Raw genomic sequence first — 17,589 nt, 5'->3', positions numbered from 1 at the left:
CTCATTTCTAACAGTTTCTAAAGTTCATTATAGACTTACTTCATTTATAGTCCTTATCACTCAGTTCCTCCCTTTCTTCCTTCACTTGTCTCCTTTCTGTCCCTCTGCAACATATTGCTACTGTGGGAGGTATTCACACTGTCTAACTTTAGGCAACTAATTTAGGGCTCTGAATCACCCTCTAGGAGTGCCTATCTCATAGAATATGACTATATATGGAATAGACATTTTTAAACTTAGGTGTTCTAATATGTACTTTCTTCAAATACCCAAAGTAGCTTGGCCTAGGTGGTGTTAATATTCCACTCTATAAAACACTGCCTGTCACCAGTAAGCGAATTTATGAAGTGTTCGGGTTGCAGATATTTTTTCACCAGCTTAGCACCTCACTTTCATTTTCTCTCACCTAGATTTAACACAGTAAGCACACTATCTGTAGGATAGCATAAAAGAAAAAAAATAAAATAAAAAGATTAAATGCATATGGTATTTATCCATGGAATTTGCTAAAACATTAATAGAATTTAAAAAGTACATGGCTGCTCAATAAATTGCAGCATTCAGCCAAGGAGGCTGCAGCTGTGAGTAAGAAAGAGAGTACATCAGTCCCATGCCTAACCACGTCTTGACCTTTTTTCTGAGACTGTCAACAAAGGTGCCAATTAGAGCAATGATTAGAGCAACACATTTTGTGTTGTGCTAAACACAACTGTTACCAAGGGGGCAAAGATCAAACATTTTGCTTAACACTGGATTCCTGATTGGCTCAACACAGATCTTCCACTGACAACTACTTTGGTAAGTCTCAAGATGAGAAGCAGGTAAGTGCACCACTCGCATACTTTTCTTTTGATGTCTTGGGACACAGAAAAGCTTATACTGTAAATGTCTGAGTGATTTCCTGGTACATCGTTGATTTTGTTTAGTTTATCATCTCTCTCACACAAATTAAGTGATCTAAGAATTTACTAAGTTCCTTTTATATCAGGATTTAATGTTAAAACTATTTGTTTCCACATATCACAACTAATTATGTCGCCATAAATTTTGCATCCTAATTCAACATATTGAGAGTTGCAAGCCAGGTATTCAAGATCAGCTTCTGAAAACCTCCCCTTCAACCAAGCCATAAGAAAAGGCTTGACCAACATATGTATCAGCTTTCAATTTATTTAGTTAAAGAATGTTAAATGTGATAAGGTGATGAGAGACAGAAAAAGAAGAAAATTTTTTTTTTTTATGTCTCAGTTGCAAAATGAATGCATGTAATTTAGACAAAACTTATAGAGGCAAGATGAAAACAATGTATAGTTGAATATGGACTGTCCACAGCATAAAAAAGCAGTGTGCTGTGTACTAATGGTAGGGAAAAGACTATGGGATTATATTATAACATTAAGCTTTATCTTGGAGTTCCATTAATAGGCGACATGTTGGTGATCCCATAGACAATATAATATAAAGACCACAAATCTATTTTAAGTGTACAGGAAAATGTTTAGCTGACATAGGCACACAAAGAATGATTTTGAAATAAATAAGGCATTTCTATCCATGGCTCTTTAAATTTACAAAAAATGTACATCTAGCAATTACTATTAATTCCTATTTATCAAAAGTTTAATTAAAATGAGTGGATTTAGTTTTACTCAACACAACATTGTTTTTCCTTCCTAATCAGATCTGCTTTCCACTACAGTAATTACTAGGAATTGACCATCTAGGGAGAACCACAAGGATATAGAAAGATGCAAAATCTGTCCAAGCAGGTTTTAAGTACAAGTGTTTTAAATTGAATATGTATAAAGGCACATAGTCTGACAGTCATGATAGGGCTACTTACTTGGATTTACCAATTCCTGGGAGGTGGGAAGAACTTATATAACATACCCTATTTTAAACCTCACATTTCTCAGTTAATGTTATGGACAAACTTCAAACGTTTGGCTAAAATTTACAAGGCAGTTCAGAGATGTTTGCATGCAAACTAACTACTGCTTCATTAGAATTCTTCTTTTACAGTTAGGCACAGGATTAAAATGTTTCTTTACCAGTTGTCTCCTTTGTAAATTAAGTACTATGGCATATTTTTTCTTCTTTTGGTGAGAAAAAATGTATTGTATAATAGCAAGTTATGATGTAACACTGACACTATTATCAACACTTCTGGCTGTACTCTAAATCTTTAAGTTGCTTTCCTAAAATAAGTCTGGGACAAAAAATTCCAGTACCTTGAATATACACATACTTTTGAAGTTATAAAAGAAGTTAATTGAACTGATATATTTTTACATTTTAAGGAAAAAGACAGTACAAACTTTATTACTTTGCTGCTTTGGGTTGTTCTTTTCCATCCCCCCCTCCTGTAGCCCTAACTTACTATTGCATGAGTGGCACTGTGTTGTACCTGCTCAATGGAATATGAAATGGAACCTAAAAGTTAAAGGCCAATCTGATTTCACTGTTCAAAACCAGTGAGATCTGAAATTAAGCAAAAAAAAGATGAACAGTGAAAAACAAATCAGAGTGAAGCTATGACAGTTACCATTGCTATTAAATGACAAGGCAGTTAACTTCTACTAAGTTACACACCAAAGACTCAGCTTTAAAATAAATATATTATTCATAGGGCAGCATCCTTCTTACAAACCTACAAAGATAAATACAACATTAAATCTTCATACTAGAATATCTTGAATTTTAATGACACTTTTATTTGATATGCTTTTCCAATGAACGATCAGTAAAAGCTTGGGAATATATCACAAGAATTTGCAATACTATATTTAATTCTGATAGGAAAAGATTAAATATTTCCACTGATTCAGCCCCGGGTTCCATATCAATTAGGAAAATTCAAAGGAAGCACTCTGATAGTTATGTTTTCAAAAGGCAATCCACTCTAGGGACGGACAACATTCACACCTGCTGTTGTTCACATGTTGCTAACAATGCTAATATACTTAAAATAACACTGAATATGGATGAACATGATATGCACATTTTGTGCATAGGCAAGACCTAAGCATCTTGTGAAATCTGTGTTTGTTAGTAAGAAGACATAGAAGTTTCTTTTAGTAAGATTCAGCTAGGAGAGTATTTTCTTCTCTAACAGATAAATGGCATGTTATTTTGTACATTACCTGTCAAATACTTGATTTGATAGATTCTACATTTCTCAAAGTGGAATTGGTATGGAAAAAAAAATATTTGAAGTTAATGTAACAATTAATGTATCTGTCCATCTAGCTTTAGTGTTTTCAGCTGTTTCCTTCTGGGAACCATATATAATTCTGCTCTGAGAGTTTTGACTGGATGGGTTGAGGATCACAGTTTGTCTTACATAGACAAGTATAATTAAAAGTGTCAGGAAAAAATCAATGTCTCTGAAAAATAGAGTGCCATCACACAAAAAAAAGTGAAATCACAAGTGATTTGAGAGTGTTCATAAAAAACAGCTTTTCAACTATATCTTTGTCACATCTGGATGAAATCTGAGTTCCACTGAAGTAAAAAACAAAATTCTTATTGATTTTTACTGATACAATTTCTACCTTTAAGTAAATTTGTAAGAACTGAACAGAACAATTGCATATGTTTATGTCTCTGTGATTGTATATAGATGGAAAATCCCCAGTAAAGGCAGCAACAATACATTGTCCCAGTTCTTGATTAAGTGTAGGATAGCTGAGTAAGGATCTTCCACAGAAACTTTTTTATAGCTGTGAATCCCAGGAAAAAAAAGCAAAAGAAAAAAGCAGCTAAAATTCAGAGAGGTTACCTTTCGTGCCTCATAATTCTATTAGTTTGCTTAGCCTAGAGAAATAAAAATCATAATGATTTTAGGGTTTATATGAACTTGAAATGCAGAGGTACTAAAAACACCACCCAAGCCTGCTCCCAATAGTTACAGAAACTCCCATGACCTGAAGCTGATGGGTTTCTTTTCACTAGATTTAAGGGTATGAAACAGGACCTTCCAAACAAACAGGTATGTTAGCCAATACAATCCTTCACTGCTTATTCCCATTCTGTTGCTTCACTTATTATTTTGTACATTAAAATTATAACCATTGATACCACTCCTCAAGAAGCAGTCATTACCAGGATGGGGGGAGGGAAGGTATTAAAACATTTCATTTGAAAAATGCAGCATCTCTCATGGGTTCTGATATCCTACTAAAGTCTGGGGAACACAGGTGGATGCACAGCCTTTTAAGGAAAGGAGAGAACCAAGAAGCCTGTCTGAAAAGCACTGATAAATCTTTTCTATGTTCAGATTAATTTTGATATATGTTCTAGAGAAAAAGAAAAGAAAAAACAAATCCTGCGAAAAAATGTGCCGATTCTGCACTGGAATGTTATCAGGATACGGATTTCAGACAGCGTTTTGATGCTTATTTATTGATACATTTTATCATGGTGGGTTTACATGAAAAACGGTGGGCTACAGGCTTCGTCTAATGAGTGACAGCCTCCTAGAAATGTTGAAAAGTATTCTGTGATATTCTCCCAAATGGCAATGCACCATTAAAAAGGCATATATTTATCTCTTAATACTATCTGAATACACACACATTTCAAGAGATATATTAACCCACAGCAAATGCAAAGCATGGATATTTTCGGTATGAAGCCAGCAGCAGGCACAGTATTCTCACTGTTTTCCATATGCATTGTTTCTGCAAAACTCAGCTTTCAATCACTTAATGTTAAGTCATTTTCTTAGGTTTGGCTGGCAAACTGTAAAGACTTACATAACTATTTATTAGGTTGCTGCTTATTTTGCAAATGTATTGTGAAAAGTATTCAGCTTTGAATTGTTCACTGCAGTGAGCTCATATTTTTGGTATACATTTTTTTTTTTCCTCTAAATTAACTAAATGGCACACAGTACAGTTTCTGTTCTTATATTTGATGTAAAAGCATCATTAATATAACATTATGTTCATTAATAGGTGTGACTGTACAATTTATGTTCTATCCCTGTCACTTCCTTATGCTGCACAAGCACTGTGGTATTTTAGAAACTTCCAAAATTAAGTGAAGAGCACCAAGTTTTCTTCCTATTCTTCCTCCAAATAAGAAACTCTATTTATATTTTTGATTGTGCTATATTATACTGATAATTTTTGTGTTGCTGTGCATGAAAAAAAAGGTCACGGTGGCAAGTTTTACGGTTACTCTCTTATAATTCAGTATCCTATATTTGACTATATCAAAATAGCTTGCTCTAGGAAAAAGAATAAATATAGTATATATACTCATATACACACACAGATATGTATGTGTGCATATATATATGTATGTATAATTGGTCCACAAGTAGCTACAGATTATATTTCATGTTCTGCCCTCAAATCTTATTAGGCTTCAGTACTAGTTGTAGAGAGGTTACTAGCATTTTAATAAGCTCGTTCAGAAAAGGGAGACTTGATACCTGTTGTCAACCTCCATTCCACCCCGAATAGTTTGTTTTAGGGCTGGGTGGACTATGGTATGGAAAATACTGTATTTCCTTCAGATAAAACTTTGGCAATATCACAAGAAGTTCTAGTTGTCCTTATAGTTCTTTTACCAAACAGGTAGGGTCTGAGTTGCAGGTGGCTGATCACATTTCCACCAATATGTTCAGGATCTCTTTTAGTGTCCGTTCTGAATTCAAGGCAGTAGCATGCATCTGTGCAAGGTGTCCCAAGCGGTCTGAGGAGCCTTCCTCTGTGCAAGCAATCTTCTTCGTGAGGAAAGGTGGTGGAGTCTGTTGCATACTGTAGGCAGTCAGGGTTGATGAAGCAGACATAGACTCTCTCAGGGAGAGGATGGGGAACACTTGAGAGAAAGAGAGAGAGATACCAGGAAATAAGCAGGCCTAGGGGATGTCAGGACATATAAAGCCTCAAAATATGTTTGCCTTTCCCCTTTTCCACAAGAACTATGAGGATTCCAAATCTTAAAATATTTTGGTTCACATCAGATTTTGAAAGAAAGTCTGGAAAATTAACAGCTGCCTAGACCTTACCACTAGTTTCCTTTTTTTCCTTATTTTCACACAAAGATTTGGGTGTAAGAAGTAGACGCTTATACCCCTGCCTGTTTAGAATGATTATATTCCTGTTTTCTAGGATTATCACCAAGACAGTGTTAAGAACTGCTATGTTAAAAGCTTGCTCCCATCTTAATTTTGAATGTGTCTACCAAACATACTGAATGAATTAACTAATTTTCCATCCTCTGTCCTTAATTTCCATATTTGTGATCACAAAGAGCATAGTTGTCTCTCAAACATTTAGCTTTAATTGTGAAGGTATCTGGCCCTTAACCTTGTTAGAGTCACTTAATAAATGTGGCAAGAACAATGTTCCTCTCAAGAGACTAACTCAGTCTCCATCTCAGTCAGAGATGAAGTCATTTTGGGATAGGATGCAAAATGAAGAAAAACTTTTCTCAAAGGTAAAAAAATGCATATATATTGTTGATTTTTCATTATAGCAAAAAGTTAACAGCAGGGTGCTTCAAGGCACCATACAAGGACCAGGTGTTCAAAATATATTAATTAATGTGAAAAAATGAGTGAACAGCAATGTGGCAAAAATTGCAGATAACACAAAAAAATTCTGTTAACCAAGTCTGAAGAAGACAGGAAACTTCAGAGGTAACTGACCAAGCTAGATGGATGGGCCATCTTAAAAGAGGTGAAAATAATTTATTTAAATGCAAAGTAATGCATATTGGTGAAAAAAAAAAAAAAAGCCTGTAACAAATCATTCACTTTACCAAAGATCTCAATTAAGAGCACCAACTTACGAAAAATACCTGGGCCTCACTGCAGACAGCTCAATGAAGAGCCCTGCTCGATGTGCAGCTGCACTCAAAAAAGCAAGTAAAATGTTAAGATGCATAAGAAATGAGCTGGAGAATAAGAAAGAAAATATAATGTCATTATATGAATCAATAATTTTCCCTCCTCTGGAATAGTGTGAAGTACTGGTCACCCCATCACAAAAAAGATATTACTGAATTAGAAGGTATTCAGAGAAGAGTGATTGTGATAATTAGGCATATAGAGAAGCCTTCATATGAAAAGACTGAAAAAAATTGGAATTGTTAACCTTAGAAAAAAAGATGAATAAGGAGGGATATGATGAAAGTATAAAAATGGTAAGTGGCAAAGAGAAAATAGATCAGGAGCTTCTGTAGTTCTGCATCTCATAATTCAAGAACAAAAGGACACTAAGTGAAAGTGAAAAGCAGCAGCTCCAAATCTGATAAAAGGACATACTTTTTAATGCAGCACATAATTAGATTATGGAACTCAATGCCACAGGATGTCACTGATGTCAAGACCTTACCAAGATTCAAAGAAGGACTCGGCACTTACAACTCTTTATATTCTTGGGAATCTTGCACAGACTAACTGTTAAAAAGTTTTGAAAGAGAGGTTATGTGCCATGTTTCATGATTTAAAAGACAATATTTTTAAAAAGAATTTGGATAAAGGTTCCCTGGAAGTGGATTTTCCCATCTCTTGTTATTTGATTATTTTGTTCTTTGTTTGTTTTGTTTGCATTTTCTCTTGAGACATCTGGGCAGTCTTGGAGGGAGACTGTAATAATGAATCACTATTCTGATCCATTTACTATTATCCTAGTACTACCCTAGTATTTTAGTATCTCCTAGGAAATCCTAGTATTAGGACTTTGGTCTTCCCTTTTGCAGAATAATTGTCCTATGCTCTATTGTATTCCACTCCATTCGAGTTAGCTGACCGGATTTGTCACCCAATGTCACTTAGTATAACCATTGCCATAAGCCATATAGCACTGCGCATGTGTTTGGAGCAACTGTGAAATTTCTAGATGCAGAACCAAATACATTTTTGCTGTGGCAGCTATACAATTGATTCCATGTGTCCCAATTGTCTTCAAGCTCTACCTTAACCTCCAGCTATGCTATTGACATCTTGCTTCACATCCTGCAGCTGGAAAACATACGCAACGTCTCCAAACAAGAGACACTTTGCTTCTTATGCTTCCTATTCTCCACAGTTTCCTTACCACATTTTTTTCTCCTTTCTGCCTGTCTTGCTGCTCAGAGAGATAAGGTATTCTTCTTCCCCATTCTGTTCTTAAACTATTTCTTTTCTAATTCATTATCTTTTCTTTCCCTAGTTCTTTCCTATATGAAGACTTCCAGTGCAAGTAAATAATGATAGACACAAGCAAAAGAGCTTTTCCTCAAATCAGATCTGTTAACTGAAAACTGAATCAAAAAAAGAGTGTGAAAGATACTTGGTAGAAGCAGGATCGTTGATTTTGAACAGTATTCTCAAATAAGTCTTTATTCCACTGTTATTAATTTCATTACATTCTCAAAGCTGGGGGGGGGGGGGGGGGGAAGAAAACCTTTAAGTATTGTAAGTATCTGTTAGAGGTTTTGGAAGAAAATGGTAGTAGTCTATTTATTATTATTGGTATTATACTAAAAAGGAATTTAATTATATAACATTAAAACCACCTACAATTTTCAAAGATTCAGATTCGACCGACTTGTCACAGGTCTCATTCAACAGAAGCCATTAAACTAGATAGCAGGGAGATAAACCATACTGGTGTCTTTATAGGGGTTCAATTACCTGCTACTGTTGCTTTCATCTAACACCTACCCATCACAAAACCTGGTAAGTTCTGTGGGGGTTTGAGGGTAGCTAGAAAGTAAGTGAAGATATTTGGGGTGGGGACATATAGAGTAGCTGCATTTGTAGGGCTGGCTGGGTGAACAAAAAGCTGGAGGGATGTAACTGCCTTGAAGAGAAGCTGAATTCAGACAGCGCTCACAAAATGGAAGCTGGAGAGAGGCTGTGAAGATACCTGACCCAGGGATAATAATACTTGAGAGAAGATGGGCAGCCCCAATTGAGCTAAGATGTGATTAGCTACTACAAAGAAAGATGTGCTGTGCTTTGTCTCCTCTCCTTCCCCAACAACCTCCATCACTGGAGGTTTTCAAGATGCAATTGGACAGGGTGCTAGATAATCTTGTTGAGGCTCCCTTTCCCACAAAAGGTTGGACCAGATGATCTTTTGAGGTGTCTTCCAACCTGGGCTGTTCTATGATTCTATGAATTGCCTCTGCTTTGGTACTGTTCATTTTTCTCAACTTTCAGATGCATGCCTCACTAATCAGACATGGTCCTATGATTATTTTCTCCTTTTTTCCAGGAAAAAATATTAAAGTAGCATAAAAAGTTTATGTTCTGTCTTTCCCATCTTGAGCTGGTATATTCTGCACAACACTACAAAGCACCATGTGGATTACATATTTGTGTCAGTGCTGTCTTTTGAGACATCCACATTGCACTCATCATATGGTTTATATATGTCTGAGGGCTTACAGTTAGTCTGCAAGACTGGTTTTAGGCTGAATCCAGTCCACAGGACATGCAGTGAACACATTCTGGCAAAAATATGCTGTTGTAGTACAACATTCAATAGCAAAAGAGGAGTTGGTTAGCAACAACACGGAATTTAATTCTAAAAGCCTAGAAGAAATGGATCCTATATTACATGGGATAATAAAAAGTATGAATACTGCTGGTGCCACAGGAATATGAGAGGTGTTTCCAGCCTATGAGTATATACAAACATGAGCTCAACATAATTGGTATGTGTATTGTTCTTCACCTTTTAAAATTTTATTAAGACTTAATTCTCACTGATAACAATTCCACAATCATGAAACAATGAAATACCTTTAATTTGAAAGCCACCTACTGGGAAAAGAGTGTATTGTATTTTTTCTTATTAAGGACTACACAAATGCAAATAATATACCCTAATGCTGCATAAATACCGTATTTCCAGCCATATTTTGGGCATTTTATTTTTACTAACAACCACTTAGTTTGAAGGTAGCTTCTTTCTCGATGTTTCATATTGTGAAACAAGTAGCAGAATATCTTATCAGGAAGAGCACATTTAGCTAAACGATCACTATTTTGCAACAAAAAGTTTTCACCTAGATGCCCATGCTTTTGAGGTCTGCCAGCCTACTTTTTCAAGTCAAGCCCTCTGTTCTAACTTTTGTCATCATTTAAAAAGCATGGCCTGAAGTCAAATACTATTTTCATATAAAAAATGTACACAATTACTGAAAACTATTCCAACTAATTTACTTTCCCTTTCTTAGCAAAGAAGCATAAATGTCAGCCAACTATTAAAATAAAAGATAAAATATTTCATTACAGTTATGCAAAATTAGGTTCTCCACAATATTACCTCATTCATGTTACACAAATGCATGCTATCTTCTTTTTTCGCATATTAAATCTAAACAACTTATTGTGCTTTTTTTCCTAAACCTCATATTGGGTATGTGTTATTTTGTTATACATTGTGCCTGGTATGGACAAATAAATACACTTCTCTTACCATTAAAACAATTTTCTCACGTTAGAAGTTCAGATCCAATTAGATTAGGTAGAAATGTGCATGGAATGAAATACGGATGGGACAGATTTTAGCATCCCAGCTGAAGAAAGGGCACACTGTTTTGTTTGGTGTCACTGTATACTTGAAAATGAGTTTTGGCAGAAGTACCAATGAGAAGTATATCACATCTGCTTCCATTATGGCAAATGTCTTTTCAAAACAGAAAAGAGAATTCATGCCTATTTTAAATGATAAAAAAGTGAATGTGCAGAATATTACAAGACCGCACTCAGCACTTCTAAAAAGTGAACCTTCCAAACCTGGAAACTTCACTTACCCAATTACAAGTTAGACTTCAGTACCAAAGGTGAAACTTAGGGATGCTCTTGAGCGTACTGAAACAAAGGCCTACTGAGTTTTATGCCCTCCAGTCTACTACAACTTCATCTATATAATGTACATAATCATATTCAATTCTATGCAGAACACTTTCATTTGCTTGTAGCTTTCTCTACACATTATGTGGGATTTGGCATACACTATGCTTTATCCTCAATCCAAAAGTGATATTTTTTTCCCCCTCAGTACAGGAGATTGAGCTATGATTAATGGTGTTGAATTGGTTTTCCTAAGGCTGAAAAGCTCCTTTTTCTCAAAGATTTCAATCAGGAATGGTGTGATTGGAAGACACCAGTGGTAAAGGAGAGCTTTTTTATTTTGTAGTTTTCATCAGGACATAAGCCACAGTTCCATGAAAATGGTTAAGGAATTGGAAAAGCTTAACCATACTTAATATAAGTCTAAACATAACCAATACTTAAGTATACTTATAAATGTAACTTATATTTAACATAAATATATGCTTTATGCATATATACTTTTTTTTTTTTTAAATACTAAAATAAACCATAGGGTCCCAGCAATAACAAAGATAATAATGAATTCTCTGCTTCTACTGTTCCAGCATAAACTTAACTCTGGGTATTACTGCATAGAATATGATCTGTTACTATTTCCTTTGTCCATATCTACTGATATGGAATGAACGTTAAAATTTTCCAATATTAAAATGTAGGTAATATCAGATTTGTAATGGCTTCCACAAAACTACTCATATCTCAAAATCAGCCTCTACTCAGGACTCCAAAGTGTCCAAGGGCCCAGATGTGCAACGCTTATCCATATAATTAATCCCATGATATTCACTACTTACACGTGTAAGTTGTCTGTAGGGTGAGGCCTGAAATCATGATTTTGCTCTTAGCCAGTAGTTATTTAACTAGGAAGGTCAGTTTTCTAAGTTCTAAGTTTATAAGGGGCATTTCGACATGAGGAAAAATTTCTTTACTGAAAGAGTGATTAGACATTGGAACCGGCTGCCCAGGGAAGTGGTTGAGTCACCATCCCTGGAAGTACTTAAAAGACGTGTAGATGCGGCACTTAGGGGCATGGTGGTGTTGGGCTGACGGTTGGACTCGATGATCTTAGAGGTCTTTTCCAACCTTAATGATTCTATGATTCTATGATTACAGAGTGGTCATCTTATGCTATGCAGTGGACAATTACTACATAGGATTTTTGTTTGTTTGTTTGTTTGTTTGTTTTCCCTGATATTATAATTGCTAGTAAGAGAAATTATGAAAAAGCAAAGCAATCTCTGGGGCAATAAGACTTTGTTGAACCACTGCTGAAATAGGCATTCTGGATCATTCTTTTACTTAGTTTATGAAATTCATTGGGTTTTTAGTTCATGGTAACCAGAGCTGTCTCTCGAACTATTCTTCTTCATCTCCCTTCTCCTAATCTCCAAAACTGTCAGTGTTCAGACATAAGAACAGGGTTTTTTAGTGCACACGTTTCTTCCAAAAGATCTCAAAGTAGGAAGCAGCCAGTTATCTCACCAGAAGAGGATGCAAGTGGACACCATTATCACAAGAGGCTTCTGTGACTTCCCAGCATAACTCCTGACATGGGATGAAGGAGTAGAGATGGGAAAAGTCCTAAACATGTTACAGTCTGAGTTTTTCAACATCTGGATGATGAGGTAAGGTACATTTGGGCTATGGATATTGTCCTCTACCCAAGCTCATAAAGAACTGAGACTCACAATCACATAGTCATAAATTCTCCAAGAGAATGAGTCTGCTACAGTTGCAGTTATTTGTATGAAATTATTTAGTTCTCACTAGTTATTAAGTTCTGCAATGCCCAAGTGGCAAGATTTAGTGCTAACACAGGCTGTAATTGCAACGTAGTATGTCAAAAGCCAAAGGATAAGCTCTCCACTGTAAACGAGACGATGATGCTGAAGAACTGAGAGCAGGCATTTGGCCAAATCAAAGATATGTATAGGACAAATGGGATGAAGAAATAATCTTATTCAGCAGTGGATAATTTTTGAAAGAGATAACAAAAGGATGTTATAGTTCCTGTCAACCTTCTCTCTCATTGTCCTTAATTTCTCTGGCCAAATCAGAAGTAGTATCTGGTCCTAAACTGTCCATACCAGCCAAATTCAAACACAGTTAACTCCAGATAATGAATAACCTATAATTCATGACTTCGGATGTTTTAGCACACTTTTTATAAAGCAGTGGTTATGATTGTGACTCTTTGCCTTACCAGAAGTCAGTAGCAGGTGTATAGTGACTGAAAGAAAGCTAGTATTTAGTTGATTTGTTACTTTGTTGTGTGCTACTTCTCTACCTAATGTCTTGGGCAATTTACAGATTTAGTCTTCACAAAAGTGAGATATTTGAAATTGTATGTTGGTCCCAACATTCTGCAAACAATTACATGTCAACATCCTCCTATAGCTCTTCCAAGCTACTTCTCACATGTCCTAACGGGCAGTACTTTGGGCTTTGCAACAGCAATTAGCCTGTTTAGACTATAATTAGCCATCAGTTGAAAAAGATACGGCTTTACTAAAGACCCAGTGAGGTGCCTATAACTACTCCTTGTTCAATCGGACTAAATACAACATTATGGCACTTCTACAAGAAAACTTTATCATGGTTCACTCTGGTTTTTTGCACATATTCACCAACTTCTAATTTGGAAATTCTGTCTTTTTATTATATTGGGAATTTAATTTAGCCTATTGGTAAGGAGAAATTAACCAGAGCAATTTCCCAAGGATCTGAAGTAGACAGAGCAAGTCTCTGAGTGAAAGGATAGAAAGGCTAATGAAATACATACATCAGAGACGGCAGTGTGCAAGAAAGCAAACCCTGTTAGAAATTCACTCTGTAGCTTGAAAAAGATTTATATTTTTCTCTGCTAACCTGTAAGCAAGTTATTACTGATACAGAAACCCACTGATAATTACAACCTTAAAAAAAAACCCCAAGAACACTTAATTATAAGGAGGGGTTTTATGGAACAGAATTACAATTTGGACATTGTTTGGGAAGGTCATTATTTGCCATTTTTAAGAGCAGTTTAACTATACCCAAATATCTATGACATTATATTAAACATCCCCTAAGTGACACTGTATGCACTCAGTCTGTCATTCTCAAGGTACTCTGCTGCCCTCAAAGGAAGTAATAGATAGTATTTTAATAAATGAGTGAGCTACAAAATCACATTTCACTTTGAAGAGTCTTTCCTACTACTTTACTCTCAACATAGAAGTGGCAGGTACCTTCACCTAGGGGCCATTTTCTATGTGCTCGTAGACCAAAGGACTCTATTTGAAATCGCAGCAAGAGTTCTCTCTCTGCCTTTTCTCATTTAACAGAAAGTTTGTATTGTGTAACCTTCCACAGGGTAGAGCAGAGGATTCACAAGAGTGAATCCTCTCAGCTTGAGCATGTAAAACTCTTTATTATTACCATGACACAAATCTCATTTTCCAAGCATACTCTGTCTCTTGCAGAATATACAAGGTTTAAATGCAGATGCAGTCAAAATCCCATTAATGACTCAGATCAACAGCTGCCATTGATCGTTAAAACATAAATGCAGTGACTTCTAAATCTTAAAATGACACAACAGCTGTGCATTTTAGGAAATGAGAGAAACTATGACTATAACGTAACAATCCATGAATATTTTCTTCCTGCTACCTAGGTATTGCTGAGAATTTTCTAGTTAAAATAAAAAGAACAACATAACCTTTATTTGACGTTTTCAAACTATCTGATGAAAAAAAAGAGAAATGTTCCAGGTTTTTCTTGATGTCTATCATACGCCACTTTCTTGATGTGTATGCAGTTTGCTTTCACTCTGCAAAGAGTTGCTTGAAAAGAAACTTGGAAAGCTTCTCCCTTTATTTTTAAAGCTTAAGATTTTGTAAATCCCTACATTCTCTAAAGTAGCATGTCTTACTGGACTACAAATTTTGAAATACAATGAGATTTTTATATAAATGAACCTAAAACATCACTTGCTAGTAATGGATTAGAATGCAAACTGGGCACGACTTGTAGGTAATTACCACTAGTGGGACCCACTGCCTTCATCACTTATCATTGCAAATAATGTTATCTGGCAATTGAAGATATAGAGTAAAATAAAATAAAAAATAAAAATAATGTAACAAAAAAAAACGGGTGGCCATCACCTGAGATCCCTAACATTCATAAACAAGTAGCTCATCTCTATTTCCCAATTTATATTTAAATTCTATGTATTTAATTGGAATTGAGAAAGATCCCAACAAAGCAAATGAAAAAAAAAAAAAAAAGTCCTGTTAAGAAACAACAAGAAGAAAAACAACCACAGATAACAAAAAATCATAGTTAAAAATATTTTAGATCTAAATTTAACTCATAAAACCACAATTTGGAACAGGTGTTTATGAAATCTTTTCAATTTGCTGCAACATGCAATATGTGATCTGATTGAAACAAAATAATAACCAATCAAATCATTGTCAAGTACCTAAAATGACTGTGTGTTGCAAATGAGTTCTTGGGGAAGTCATTGAGAATTACCAGGTGACTCCATCCCAAAATGCCTGTGACAGAGAAAGTCAACTGGAGTTTTGCACAGCAGTAATACTAGCTGTCTAGGGGGCAGAATTTAGAGGAAGGCTAACAGCTGCAACCATTCCCAAATCCAAAAAATGGGAGAAAGCAAACACATCCCTCTCACAGGTGTAAGCTCTCCACCTCAGAAAGCTCACCAATTCACCTGCCAGGCTTGCTGAAACGTTATTCCTTAGGTAAACTCCCTCAAGCACCACACATCCCAGTCTCTGCAAGAACTGATGCAGCTCTTATTGTTCAGGAGGGTTAATGAGCAAACTCCTAATAAATTACTGGTTTGCATCTATTTTTTACACTTTGGCGATGTAAATACTACCATTTTGATCTGTTAGTGTTTTAGTATTACTCAGTGTTAAAGAAAGCCAGTAGCAAATCAGGCCTCAAGAGTTGTTCCTCATAAACTCCCTGTGATGTCAGTGGCTCTGTCTGGTTTAAAGTAAAAAGCAAGACACGCAAGGTAACACGTTGGGGAAAAAAAAAAAAACAAACTTTGCAAAGAGCAAGTAAATGCAAGCTCATGAACAGTACTTATCTAGTCACTACAAATCAGTCCCTCCCTTTTCCATTTACCTCATCCTGAATCACAGTCATTATTTCAATATACGTTCAGGAACAAGTAGTGTGGGTATGCTCCAGGGCTCTGTACTGGAAGAATAAGGAAAACACTGACAACAAGATGCAGACTTATGATGCATGAATGAAGCAAATGTTCGTCACATGGCAGAAAAAGCCACTCACCTCTTACTGCTAGACTTGTTTTGTTGTTATTCATTATTTATCCTTTCCCTCACAATCAAGAAAAACAGAAAGATCCTTGAATATCCTCTCAATTTCTTCTTGACTTGTAGGTCTTTACCTACCTATCAAGAAGCCACAGCCTCAGGAAGCTGTCTGTCTCTGTAAACCGAGAAATATTTGCATGACTAGCATAGTAATTCTGTTTCAGACATTTGTCTTTTGCAGTTTAACTGTCTTCATCATAAACAAATTGCTTAATGGCTTTGGGTAGCAAACACATACAGAGCTGTGCCAAGTGATCAAGAAATAGCTGAATAGGTATGACCTGTGATCATATTTATTGGCATTTCATTTAAAACTTCTTCTGAATCATCATTTGCATCATCATCTAAGTCTGATCTCTTTTGTTCAATAAGTCAATGCTTCTTGTCTGCTTGTTCTAGAAACAACAAGAAATCAAAACTTTATTCCTCCACTCAAAAGCTTGAGAGTCAATAAAGATGTGTAGGAAGAGATTCCTCACCTTCATTAACAACACGGTTGAAAGGAGCAAAGCTCCCTAAAATTAGAGGAAGACAGGGAACAGCCCATCCACAAAGAACATAGGTATAGTAAAACAATAAAAACTGGCAGCACACACTGGCACCACAGGATAAAATCCCTTTTGGCTAAAGTGCCTTAAAGATTTCTATAAATGAACAGAGATTTGACAGGAACTCAGGCAAACCTCTCTGTGTACGGCAAGTGCTGCATATCCATGGCATTTCTAACAAAATGATGTATTAAAAATGATGTAAGAAAAGAGAATGGTTATGTAGGAATTAGAGTTTCTCCCCCAAAAAAGGTGGCAGGATCAATAGCCCAACTGAAGTACATTTACACCAATTCACGCAGCATGGACAACAAACAGGAGGAGCTGGAAGCCATTGTGCAGCAGGAAAACTATAATATAGTTGCCATCACGGAAATATGGTGGGATGACTTGCACAACTGGAGTGCTGCAATGGATGGCTAAAAACTCTTCAGAAGGGATAGGCAAGGAAGGAGAGGCAGTGGGGTAGCCCTGTATGTTAGGGAGTGTTTTGATTGTCTAGAGCTTCATGACGGTGATGATAGGGTTGAGTGTTTTTGCATAAGAATCAAGGGGAAGGCCAACAAAGCAGATATCATGGTGGGAGTCTGTATAGGCCACCCAACCTGGATGAAGAGGCAGAAAAAATATTCTACATAGCGGCTGGCAGAAGTCTCACAACCGCTAGCCCTTGTTCTCATGGGGGACTTCAACTTATCAGACGTCTGCTGGAAATACAATACAGCAGAGAGGAAACAGTCTAGGAGGTTCCTGGAGTGTGTGGAAAAGAACTTCCTGACACAGCTGGTGAGTCAGCCAACTAGGGAAGGCACCCTGCTGGACCTGTTGTTCATGA

General features: G+C 36.1%; 1 protein-coding gene across 4 annotated transcripts in view; it reads right to left on the bottom strand.

Annotated features, from left to right (window-relative positions):
* Window positions 1–17,589, bottom strand: part of PCDH9 (protocadherin 9) — a 708,940-nt gene that overhangs the window by 521,557 nt on the left and 169,794 nt on the right. Inside the window, exon 3 of one of the 4 annotated variants that reach the window (XM_076363078.1) lies at window positions 5,585–5,829. The exons of the other annotated variants lie outside the window; for them this stretch is intronic. Coding sequence (XP_076219193.1) covers window positions 5,809–5,829 — 21 coding nt within the window. The 3' untranslated portion in view covers window positions 5,585–5,808. Of the gene's footprint in view, window positions 1–5,584; window positions 5,830–17,589 lie in introns of those variants that run through there. 4 annotated transcript variants of the gene reach the window in all.

This window comes from Aptenodytes patagonicus, chromosome 1 (genome assembly GCF_965638725.1).
Source record: "Aptenodytes patagonicus chromosome 1, bAptPat1.pri.cur, whole genome shotgun sequence".
In the NCBI taxonomy this organism is placed as follows: Eukaryota; Metazoa; Chordata; class Aves; order Sphenisciformes; family Spheniscidae; genus Aptenodytes; species Aptenodytes patagonicus.
This window is presented reverse-complemented; position numbering and strand designations above follow the sequence as displayed.